Source organism: Bos mutus, chromosome 29, assembly GCF_027580195.1.
Source record: "Bos mutus isolate GX-2022 chromosome 29, NWIPB_WYAK_1.1, whole genome shotgun sequence".
NCBI lineage: Eukaryota > Metazoa > Chordata > Mammalia > Artiodactyla > Bovidae > Bos > Bos mutus.
In genome coordinates this window covers 11,618,187-11,631,131 of record NC_091645.1, presented here as the reverse complement: position 1 = coordinate 11,631,131, position 12,945 = coordinate 11,618,187, and the positions used below count along the sequence as shown (strand labels likewise).

General features: G+C 42.2%; 1 protein-coding gene across 8 annotated transcripts in view; it reads left to right on the top strand.

Annotated features, from left to right (window-relative positions):
* Positions 1 to 12,294, top strand: part of ANKRD42 (ankyrin repeat domain 42) — a 58,288-nt gene extending 45,994 nt beyond the window's left edge. For 5 of the 8 annotated variants that reach the window (XM_070365196.1, XM_070365194.1, XM_070365198.1 and 2 more), the window contains 3 exons: positions 704 to 848; positions 6,052 to 6,134; positions 11,625 to 12,294. In XM_070365196.1, the coding sequence (XP_070221297.1) occupies positions 704 to 848; positions 6,052 to 6,134; positions 11,625 to 11,658 (262 nt within the window). In that variant the 3' untranslated portion in view covers positions 11,659 to 12,294. Of the gene's footprint in view, positions 1 to 703; positions 849 to 6,051; positions 6,135 to 11,624 lie in introns of those variants that run through there. The other 3 variants (XR_011463111.1, XM_070365195.1, XR_011463110.1) reach the window with 2 other exon arrangements.
* The last annotated feature ends 651 nt before the right edge of the window (positions 12,295 to 12,945 follow it).

Genomic DNA, 12,945 nt, shown 5'->3' with positions numbered 1-12,945 from the left:
TACATCATTAGAAAGCTGAACAAAGCAAAAGAAATCTGTTATTATAGTCCTGCTCTCTCTGTTGAGACCCTCCAATGGCTTCCCATTTCACTGAGTGAAGCCTGGTCCTCCCTGTGACCTGTACAACCCTGCTTGTTCTGGCTTCTTTTACCTCTCAGACTCTACTCCAGTCACACTGGCTTCCAGTTTTCTTCTAGTTCCCAGGCATTTCTCTGCCTCAGGACCTTTGCACTTGCTGTTCTGTCTGGGATGCTCTTTCCCTGGATGTCCACTTAATTATTTCTCTTTCCTTTGGAATTTTGCTCACAAGCCCCCTTCTCAGTAAGGTGTTCCCTGGTCACTGTGTACGAAATATTAACCCCTTCCTCTACAACATCTTCTAGACTGTCTTGCTCTATTTTTTCCCTCCCTAGTACTTATTACCTTCCAACATACTTATATTTGAGTACATATATTTTCTTATTTTCTTTACTGTCTTTCTCCCCTGCCTAAGAAAGCCCCATGAGGGCAGAAACGGCCTACTTTGTTCACTACTTTATTCCCAGGATCTAGATCAGTGCGAGCTCACAGTAGACTTTTAATACATATTTGTTGAATAAATGATTTGTTTGCCTTAAATATAATGTATGGATACTTTTCACTATTACCAGAAATAATTGCTAGTTGATATTGGTTATTGATTGAAAACAAAATTTTTTGACAGGACTATCAAAGAGCTGCAGGGCCAGCTGGAGTATGAACGATTACGCAGAGAGAAGTTAGAATGTCAGCTGGATGAGTATCGAGTGGAGGTGGATCAACTCAAGGAGATGCTGGAAAAAACTCAGGTCCCCAACTTTGTGGCTGTGGTTGGTATCCTTCTTAACACGTTTATGTTTCTCAAGAGATAGTATATAAGAGTAGCTAAGAGTACAAGCTTTGGATGGCGCTATTTCGGTTTGAATTCCAGCTACAACCATTTTTGGTTTGGACAAGTCATTTAACCTTTCTGTACCTTAGGTATAAATTGGAGATAATTTATAATTTCTAGAGTGTTCTAGGAATGAAAGGAATATATATGTGTGTGTGTATACATATATAAGAGATTAATTGAGAGTAATTATTAATTTGTACAAAATAAAAAGAAGCCAGGAAGTTTTTATTATAAATCATATTTGAGGTGGTATAGATCTGGAACAAAATTAACTCATGAGGACTTTAATAATCACTTTAAAAATACTAAAATAATATATGTCCTTGTTGTTAAATGTTAAAAGCAGGGCAGATGCTCCTTCCCATTCTGAGTTCCATTCTCCAGAAGAAGCTGCTGTGGTTTGGTCTCATATTAGACAACATTCTGTTCACCTGCAAATACATGTGTATATTTCTATATGCAAATTCAAACATTTTTCTCTGGGTTTTGGTATCTCATCTGTGCTTAATTTTCCAGAGGATATAATTAACCATCATAATTAACCCATTCTCTTCTTTTGCCGTGATCATCTGATCTCATGTTTAGCCCCTGGGGCACTTTAGTATGGAGAAGCTGGCTGGGGCAGTCCTGCAGTGTTGTCTTCTGGACACACACCTTTAATAAACTCCCACACTCCAGATCCGCCTCCTGTCCGCCTTATGGTGGGAAATCTACCGGCTCTGGTCTCCTCAGAGCAGGGATGTACTGTTCTTTACTAGCTGCCTGTATCTTTTGCTGCACACCTTTTGAGTCAATCCAAATTGATGGTCTGCATAGGACATTTTTGGGGCTTTAGCTGTTTCTGATTACTCTTTTCTCGCCCAGAAACGTGTGTTCCCAGGGTAAGTTTGACATCACGCCCTAGAGCACCTCCTCCCTAAGACCTGCTCTCTACCAGCAATGTGTAGCTCTCAGGAGTGCTGACTTGTGGTCCTGTGCTCTGGGCCCTTTGGCTTTTGTGGTCCTGTAGGTTCCACCAGTTTTTGTAAATGAGCAAATGTCACTGACCTCTCATGGAAGCTGCTTATTTTCTGTTCTGCAAAAGTTTCTGGGTCTCAATTTCCTCATCTGTAAAATGGGGATAACACCTACCCCATGGGGTATTGATGTTAGATGAAATACTGTGTGAAAATCCTGAGGTATCTTCTGTCTCCAGTATTCATAGTATTACATTCTCCCCTCCTCATATCCTTTCCTTTTTCCTTTCTTTCTTTCCATTTTCTACATTTGAGTTATGTAAACAGTGGATAAATGTGTAGAGCCCTATGCATCTGAGAGTAGAAGGAATTAGTTTATTTTGGAGTCTAAACACATGAAGTATAAATAAAATGAACTTTGGATTCTGTACTTACTTTTATAGAGGCTTCAAGAAGCTCTCACTAATCTTTCTCCTGCCACCTACTGATAAAGAGACCCATGATTGGGTCTCCATCTTAAGATTTAGTAAAATCATCTATAAAAGAATCTGCAATAGTATAATTTTAGCTAGAAAAAAATGTCTTAGGCTAGTTTGATGTAATGCACTTAAATCATTTCTTTATAATAACTGGTTTTGATAATAACTTTCTGTAGTGTTTTGTCGTATGCTGTCTCAGCTTATATTAACCCACTTCACAAGCTTGTTGTTTTCTATTCTCTTACATGTAGCCTACCTCTTCCTGAACTTGCCCAACACTTTCCCACCCCCAAGCCTTTGTTCATTTTGTTTTCATTTGTAAAGTTCATCACACTGCACACTCTTTGGGGTGCTCTTTGGTATGTGGCTTCCCTGGTGGCTCAGATGGTAAAGAATCTGCCTGCAATGCAGGAGACCTGGATTCGATCCCTGGGTCGGGAAGATCCCCTGGAGAAGGGCATGGCAACCCACTCGTGTGTTGCCTGGAAAATTCTTTGGACAAAGGAACCTGGCAGGCTACAGTCCATGGGGTTGCAAACGGTTGGACATGATTGAGCAACTAACACTTTTAATATGTGTATTGTACTTAAATAAAAATGTTTACTTAAAAAACTTAAACTAGATGGGAACTCTAATAGCTTCGGTAGAGATTGAGGCAGATTGCTGCCACAGATTGAGGCAGCACTGAACTCATGCTTCCGTCTAAAGCCAGTGTCATTTGGGAGGTCGTTGGTGTAAAGCTTTGGGCCATGCTTTCTAATCTAGAATGGCCACTGTGGAACTGGTAACATTCCATGATTACTTCTGGGTTTAACTTTCTCTCGTTTTCTGCCTACAAGGCTGTGGAACATGGTTGGACTTTGATATGTCCTCTGCTGGGCTTTTCTGTCCTGACATCCTAGCCTGTGAGCCTGTTAATGATCCTTGGAACAATCTGAGAGTTCAAGTGAGTTTATCCATGCTGAGCTATTACTGTAAGGAAGTTCTAGAAGTTTGTGATCTGTCTTTGTATTGGTTATACAGTTTTGACACTGTATTAAGACTTTTCTCATAATCAGGAAGGTGGGATTTATTTCGTTTTAGTTGTGTATGCTTCCCAGAACTTCTTAGGTTGCATGAACTTTTAAAAACAAGCATCCCATGTACCTTTGCCACCAGTTTCATGTGCAGTGCTGTTGGTCTCTTTAACAAACCTGTATATTCTTTCAGATGGAAACTGGTTAATATTTAGAATACATTTTCATAGAGGGGTTGTTGGCTAATGTACACTTAGAATTGCTTTTGGTGCCTAAGCATCATGATTTATACATCTCTCAGTATTGCAGTTCTTTTTTCCCAAGTTTGGGAGAAAACACATATTAGGGAGAAAAATGTTTCTGGCTATAATTTATGATGAGGAAATGAGTAATCTTGGTGAAGAATGTTCCCCAAATGCAAAAACATTTGGAATTTGGAACTTCCTGTGAACACTTACTGGAGGCCTGTTGGGTGCCAAGCACCTATTTTCTTTTGAACTAGTTTATGGTAAGGCTTGGTTTGATAGAACAAGTTACCTATTTGATGTTAGTTGAGGCTTTGGTATTTAATCACTTTCTAGAGTATTTGGGATTGTTACAAACCTCCTTTACGAGTTAGCATATATGAAAAATGAAGGAAAATAAATGTTAACTGTTAGCAAAAGTCTGGTAATGCTATTAAGCACTAGAAAATTGGCTGTCTCTGACAAGTAGCTTCCTATCTTTCCCTGCATTGTTTTCTTTCTCTGATTCTTAGTTGGGTGAGGTTAAACTCCTGCCCTACCTTAGTGTTTTTCTTTCATGTACATCTTTGCATTCATCCCCTGATGATCTTGAGGTCCTCCTGAAACCTGGGGGTCAATTGAGCATCTATTTTCCATTTCCTACTCCACCAGACTCCTGAGTGGGAACCAGCTCTCATGCCTATTTGTATACCTATAGCATAGTATATACAGTACATAGTACAGTTGTAGGAACCAAATGAGCAAACTTTTTGCTGGAAGACAATTGAAGAATGGTTATAACATGATCTTAGGTGTCAGACAAAATTTGGATTAAAATCCTGCCATTGACTTAGTGTTGTGACCTTGGGGAAAGTTGTTTAACGTCTCGGACTTCTGTCTCTGTATCTCTAAAATGTTGGTAATACAACCTGCTTCACCTTGTTGTATGTGTAAAGTATGAAGTACAGTGGCACCATCTGCTAAACCCCAGTGAAAGGCTTGTTGATCTTGGTCTTCAGACTGGTTGGTTGGCAAGCTTTTTCAAGAGAAGGGGTCGTATTACTCTATGCTCACCAGTGCGTGGCCACTATAAGGGATGGCTAGCAGCCAACAAAGGTTCGTCCAGTCAAGGCTATGGTTTTTCCTGTGGTCATGTATGGATGTGAGAGTTGGACTGTGAAGAAGGCTGAGCGCTGAAAAATTGATGCTTTTGAACTGTGGTGTTGGAGAAGACTCTTGAGAGTCCCTTGGACTACAAGGAGATCCAACCAGTCCATTCTGAAGGAGATCAGCTCTGGGATTTCTTTGGAAGGAATGATGCTAAAGCTGAAACTCCAGTACTTTGGCCACCTCATGCGAAGAGTTGACTCACTGGAAAAGACTCTGATGCTGGGAGGGATTAGGGGCAGGAGGAGAAGGGGACGACAGAGGATGAGATGGCTGGATGGCATCACTGACTCGATGGACGTGAGTCTGGGTGAACTCCGGGAGTTGGTGATGGACAGGGAGGCCTGGCGTGCTGCGATTCATGGGGTTGCAAAGAGTCGGACACGACTGAGCGACTAATCTGATCTGATCTGAGCAGGTTCTCCATCTATTCCTCGCTCAAGTTTGCAGCTGAGGGAAGGGACAGATGTGTGATTTTGTTTTCCCAGGTGGTGTTGCAATAACAGCAGTTTCCTTCTGTGTTCACGCACTCCTGTGTGTTAAGCTGACTGACCTCATTAGCAAAGGTGTAGGTGGGAACACCTTGGGGAGTGCCGCCTCTAGTCACGGGCTCTCCTGATAAGACATGCGCCTTGTGATGTTCCTGAAACTCCTGCTGCATTCAGATCTGTCCTGCTCAACTGAACAGAGCATTTTTGACTAGAAGAATTATTCAAAGATGACTGACATATATGAGTATCCAGTGTTTCTAGTTTTCTCTTCCTCCTGCCCAGAGCTTTTATGAAGTGAGTCTTCTGTGCTAGATACTGAGAATACCATGATGGAATGAGAAATACTCGGAAACAGTACGCGACAGGGCAAAGCAGGATACGAGACAAGAGCAGTTAGGGGATGTTGTGTGAACAGAGGATGTGCAGGACCTGGAATGTGACTCCTAGCAGAATGGGGCTTGCTAAGAATCCAGAGGGTGGCATATTAACACTTTGTGTTATTTCCTTTAGTAACATTCTGTGAAATGTTGGTCTAAGAAGCAGGAATGACAAGGTGTTCTGTACTGGGGGTGTGAGGGGAAGGCAGGGCTGGCTGATTTCTCCAGGTGCCTCCCAGGCTGATGAGTCAGCACATTATGATGCTCTGGTGCTTCAGATGTAAGAACTTACTTACACAAAATTCTAAAAGAGATGTAAACTAGAGTTGAAAATTATTAGCATGTTGAAACAGATAATGTAGAAAGATGAAAATGTATCTAGCATAGAAATCCTAAGACATCTAATTTGGCCATCTTTTCCTTTGTAGGAAGATGACATTTCCTGTGAGTTAAGCAAAGAGAAGAGGCGAGTGAAGAAGAAGGTGTCTTCTGGGGGAGTTTTTGTGAAAAGGTACTAATCAGTGAGATAGCTTTAAATAAACTTGCTTGATTTTTTCTATTTTTAAATATATATAAATGTAAATCTATATAAATTCATCTCAGAATTACTCTGATGTGCAGTTATTCCAATTCTGAAGGCAGAAATATGTTACACAGTGTCAAAGGGATTAAAATTACATGGACTCAGTTGTATTTCCCCTCCCAATATACTTTTTATATATTTATGTAGGCAAGTCAAAACTCTGTATTTGTGAATTATTAATTTTGCAAGTATTTACATAAACTTTATAATGCAGTTAGTAAAAAAAGGTTTAGTTATAGATATTAAAGATTATTAAAAGTTCTGTTATGGCTTCATAATAAATTATATTTCTTCTACTTTCTAGAGTACTATTTTACCAGTGTAGGCATAGCTTTTTTCCCCCAACTTTTCAAATGACTTTTTAAAAATAATTTATTTTATTGAGATATAGTTGATACACAATGTTAATTTCTTCTGTACAACAAAGTGGTCCGGTTACATAAATATACACACATTCTTTTTCATATTCTTTCCCATTATGGTTTATTATAGGCTACTGAATAGTTTCCTATGGTACACAGTAGTACATTGTCGTCTACCCCTTCTGTCAATATATAGAATAGTTTGCATCTGCGAGGCCCAAACTCCCACTCCATCCCCCTCCCCTCCCACCTGTGCTTGCCTTGGCAACACAAGTTTATTCTATTGGTGAGTCTGTGTCTGCTTCATAGTTAAGTTCATTGGTGTCATACTTTTAGATTCCACATATAAGTGATATGTCTCTAACATGCTTCGTTTAGTATGATGATTTCTAGGTTCATCCATGTTGCTGCAAATGGCACTATTTCATTCTTTTTTATAGCTGAGTAGTGTAGCCGTTCATTTGCTGATAGACACTTGTTTCCACATCTTGGTTATTGTGAACAGTACTGCTGTGAACAGAGAGGTGTATGTACCTTTTTGAATTATAGTTTTGTCTGCCTGTATGGAATGAGGTTTGTGACACTGTACAGGAGACAGGGATCAAGACCATTCCCATAGAAAAGAAATGCAAAAAAGCAAAATGGCTGTCTGGGGAGGCCTTACAAATAGCTGTGAAAAGAAGAGAAGCAAAAAGCAAAGGAGAAAAGGAAAGATATAAGCATCTGAATGCAGAGTTCCAAAGAATAGCAAGAAGAGATAAGAAAGCCTTCTTCAGCGATCAATGCAAAGAAATAGAGGAAAACAACAGAATGGGAAAGACTAGGGGTCTTTTCAAGAAAATCAGAGATACCAAAGGAACATTTCATGCAAAGATGAGCTCGATAAAGGACAGAAATGGTATGGACCTAACAGAAGCAGAAGATATTAAGAAGAGATGGCAAGAATACACAGAAGAACTGTACAAAAAAGATCTTCACGACCCAGATAATCACGATGGTGTGATCACTGACCTAGAGCCAGACATCCTGGAATGTGAAGTCAAGTGGGCCTTAGAAAGCATCACTACGAATAAAGCTAGTGGAGGTGATAGAATTCCAGTTGAGCTATTCCAAATCCTGAAAGATGATGCTGTGAAAGTGCTGCACTCAATATGCCAGCAAATTTGGAAAGCTCAGCAGTGGCCACAGGACTGGAAAAGGTCAGTTTTCATTCCAATCCCAAAGAAAAGCAATGCCAAAGAATGCTCAAACTACCGCACAATTGTACTCATCTCACACGCTAGTAAAGTAATGCTCAAAATTCTCCAAGCCAGGCTTCAGCAATATGTGAACCGTGAACTTCCTGATATTCAAGCTGGTTTTAGAAAAGGCAGAGGAACCAGAGATCAAATTGCCAACATCCGCTGGATCATGGAAAAAGCAAGAGAGTTCCAGAAAAACATCTATTTCTGCTTTATTGACTATGTCAAAGCCTTTGACTGTGTGGATCACAATAAACTGTGGGAAATTCTGAAAGAGATGGGAATACCAGACCACCTGATCTGCCTCTTGAGAAATTTGTATGCAGGTCAGGAAGCAACAGTTAGAACAGGAAATGGAACAACAGACTGGTTCCAAATAGGAAAAGGAGTTCGTCAAGGCTGTATATTGTCACCCTGTTTATTTAACTTCTATGCAGAGTACATCATGAGAAATGCTGGACTGGAAGAAGCACAAGCTGGAATCAAGATTGCCGGGAGAAATATCAATCACCTCAGATATGCAGATGACACCACCTTTATGGCAGAAAGTGAAGAGGAACTAAAAAGCCTCTTGATGAAAGTGAAAGTGGAGAGAGAAAAAGTTGGCTTAAAGCTCAACATTCAGAAAACGAAGATCATGGGATCCGGTCCCATCACTTCATGGGAAATAGATGGGGAAACAGTGCAAACAGTGTCAGACTTTATTTTTCTGGGCTCCAAAATCACTGCAGATGGTGACTGCAGCCATGAAATTAAAAGACGCTTACTCCTTGGAAGGAAAGTTATGACCAACCTAGATAGCATATTCAAAAGCAGAGACATTACTTTGCCAACAAAGGTTTGTCTAGTCAAGGCTATGGTTTTTCCTGTGGTGATGTATGGATGTGAGAGTTGGACTGTGAAGAAGGCTGAGCACCGAAGAATGGATGCTTTTGAACTGTGGTGTTGGAGAAGACTCTTGAGAGTCCCTTGGACTGCAAGGAGATCCAACCAGTCCATTCTGAAGGAGATCAGCCCTGGGATTTCTTCGGAAGGAATGATGCTAAAGCTGAAACTCCAGTACTTTGGCCACCTCATGCGAAGAGTTGACTCATTGGAAAAGACTCTGATGCTGGGAGGGATTGGGGGCAGGAGAAGGGGACGACAGAGGATGAGATGGCTGGATGGCGTCACTGACTCGATGCACGTGAGTCTGAGTGAACTCCGGGAGTTGGTGATGGACAGGGAGGCCTGGCGTGCTGCGATTCATGGGTCGCAAAGAGTCAGACACGACTGAGCGACTGATCTGATCTGATCTGCCTGTATGCCCAGGAGTGGGGTTGCTGATCATATGGCAACTCTAGTTTTTTGAGGAACCTCCATACTGTTTTCCATAGTGGCTGCACCAATTTACATTCCCACCAAGAGTGTAGGACAGTTCCCTTTTCTCCAGATTCTATCCAGCACTTATTTGTAAATTTTAGAAACATGTATTTACTTTTGGCTGCTCTGGGCCTTCTTCTATGTGTGTGGGGGTTTGTCTAGTTGCAGTGAGCAGGGGCTACCCGTTGTCGTGGCACACAGGCTTCCTGTTGTGGAGCATGGGCTCTAGGGTGCTCGGGCTTCAGTAGTTGTGCCTCACGGGCTTAGCTGCCCTGCAACTTGCAGGATCTTCCCAGGTGGGGGATTGAACCCATGTCTCTTGAATTGACAGGCAGATTCTTAATCACTGGACAACCAGGGAAGTCCTATAGATTTTCTCAATGATTGTCACTCTGACCAGTGAGTGGTGGTACTTCATAGTAGTTTTGATTTTAATTCCTGTAATAATTAGTGACATTGAGCATCTTTCATGTGCTTGCTTTAGTCATATGTATGTCAAATGACTTGACTGTTAAAGAACATCTGAACTTGGGAGAAAAAGACTAGTGTTATTTATTTGTTTTTTAAATGTTTGCTTATTGGACTGTGCCGGGTCTTAGTTGTAGCACGTGGGATCTAGTTCCCTGACCAGGGGTTGAACCTGGGCCTTCTGCATTGGGAGCTCAGAGTCTTAGCCACTGGACCACCAGAGAAGTTACAAGACTAGTAAGTTTTAGAAAAGAACAACTTTATAATAACAACCAAATATCTCCAGGGAAGTTTACATAAAATGAAAATCAGCTCTTGTAAAAAGAAAAAATATATAATATGTATTTGCTAAAAATACACATCTAAATAATCTGCTTTAGAATTCAGCCGTTGTTCTGTCTTGCAAGCTTTATAAGAAAGGACTAATAGACAAGGTTGATTGGACAGGATGATAATCATATCCAATGATAATCAAGCCCAAAGCCCTTGCTTCACCGGCAGCAGCCTTCTCATCACACCCCAGACTGTCCAGCCTCTAGGGCCTGGCAGATACTTTACATGGTGCTGAAGGCCATTTTGGCCCAGTATCACCAGGACTTGAATGCCCTGACATGAGTGCATCTGGTTGCTAAGACTTGTTTAGGCTTGTCAAGGGCTATAAGCAAGTGTTAAAAAGTGGCTTACCTATCCTTTCTATAACTCTTTTAGTCATTATCATGCAGTAGGCTTTCAATCTGTAGTAAAAACGGTTGTCAACATTTATTGGGCACTTTGTGTGTGATCTGTGTAAGTTCTTCACATTACTGCTTAATTCCCACCACAGCTTATATGACGGAGGTGTAGTACTTGATACATGGAGGTTAAGGAATTCGTCCAGAGTCACACAGCAACGTGGAGCTAGGATTCTAACCTTAGGAGGGAAATTTCAGAGTCTGCATTCTTCTTTATCACAACTGGAATTCCCAAGTCCAACATTTCCCTCCCCTTCGGGGACTTCACACAGCCTTACTTTTTCCTTCAAGCCTGATAACTGTAAGGGAATCGCGCCCTGGAGTAGCTTCTTCTATTCACTCAGTTTTCTCACACTTTGTTGTACTTGTTCCAGTTTTCTCAGGGCCATATCTCCGTCTGTACCAGTGAGGCAGGAAATACCAGGAGAGCGTTTTAACAGAGGCACGTACCCTTGTGGCAGAGGTTCCCTGGTTGTCCCCCAATTTCTCTTCTTTTCCCAAATTATTAGGATTTATCTGGGCTTGTGGCTACTCAGGCTAAGGGCTGACTTCTCAGTTTTCTTTGCAGCCAAGATGCCAAGTTGTGGCCGATAAGAGCGTGAGCAGAAATGCCATGTATAACCTTGTGGTCATGTCCCTGAAGGGAAACGGTTTGCCCACATCTTGCCCCTTTCTTCTTCTGCAATGCGGTACGGCAGTGAGTCACTGGACACTGCCAGGAGTGAACCTGGACACATGGAAAGAAGAGCCTGGATAGAGCCGCTAAGTACTAGAGAAATGCAAATCAAAACTAGAGTGAGTTATCAAAGAACTCAACTTGGGGATTATTCTTGTGATTAAGAGTATAAAATCTGGAGTTAAAGTCTGTGTGACTTACCCAGTGTGTGACCTTGGCAGCTTCACTGGTTCCGTGACCTTAATTTCACTTAGCTTGTTTCTTTAGCTGTAAATGGAGGATAACCACCTGCCTAAGAGGACTGCTGTGACGAACAGGTGAGTTGGTATGTATTATTTAGCGTATTCATGTTGTATAGTCAGTGTGGCTGTTTTACAGAATGACAGTCACTATTCTCAGTGTTTGTGCATAGCCGTTTCCACTGCCTCATTTTTTCCTTTATGTTGAGAAAATACTGGGACTCCAGTTCAGAATGGCTTGAAGGACAGGATCATGGAGCTCACTTCCTCCCACAAATACATCAAAAAATGCATCAACACGTGGAACAGTTCTCACAGAATACCTACAAGTGCTTGCAGATCTCATAGAACCAAAGCTCCAATCCCCACATAACTGGGAGGATGAAGGGAAAGGGAGAAGAGGAATTGGGACGGGACCTGCACGCCTGGGCACGTGCTGTGGAAGAATGCCTGTGAGGCAGGAGCCTCCTGCGGGGGCTGGCAGGCTGGCCAGGACAGGTAGGACACCTCAGGGGCTGGAGGGCGGGGTGGAGTTGGCCCACGGAGCTGAAGGGCACAGAGGGACCAACACGGAAGGTCCTGGCCACGTCCCCACACTTCCAGCCCAAGACGCATACCTGCTGGCCTGCGTGGCATCTGGGTTCGAAAACCTGGGCTTCAGCCAAGACCTGAGGAGGGGACTCAGTCTGGCTGCGCAGGGACAGCCCAGCGGGTCTGGAGCAGGGTCCAGGCCACGACTGCTTGTGCGCACGTGCAGGTGGGGCTGCAGGCTGCGCTGACGGCTGGCCGTCCCGCTGCAGTGCTGGGATGCACTCCGGCAGGCTCCTGCTCTGGTGGACTTGTCAATTAGAACCGTGTGCGTGCGTGCGCCTGGGGGCCTCTGGGCCACTCGTGGGCTCCAGAGCTGCAGCTCCAGTGGCTTGCACGCTGGTGGCTTGCTGAGTACCTGTGCTCTGAACTAATCACCAGGGCTTGATCCCACAGGAGCAGAATGGAATGAGCGCTGTGTGTAGAAAGGCTGGTCCCAGACAGGAGTGGGGAGAAGTGGCTGGGCTACCAGGGCCTGCTTCTCCTTTAATCTCACTGAACCACCTGTGGCAGGACAGCTGAGTGGTTCCAGTGTTATGCTATTGGAGCTTCCTTCACATGGAGGGAAGACATAGTCCCTCTTAAAATTTTAGCGTATTTTAAATTGTGCAAATGAATAATTTACCTGTTTAGCTCTGCATGTGGGGACCAGCATGTCCACAGCAGGCATTCTTATTTGAGTGAGTAAATGTACTGTAGAATTTATTACAATATGATCTTTACTTATTTACATACAATTTATAATGTGTTAAGAATTTTCTTAGTCAAGTGAATTCTGAGATATTTTAAATCAGAATACAAAATAATGTGTACAGAAAGTTTTGTTTTACAAACAAGTCAGCTGTTAGATCTTTGAAACAAATTTAGTTGGAAAGTGTCTGATTCTCACTCACTAGACCATATATATGGGCTGGTCTTTTGACTGCTCTACAATTTAGATTCCCTATTTATAACTAAACAAATGATGGAGGTCATTTTGAGTAACTAATGTATCATCAAACTTTAAAGTTTTGCCAAGGCATTATGAAACCTTGAAATAGTTAGCACTTCTTGGCCTTGGCTTCTTGATCTG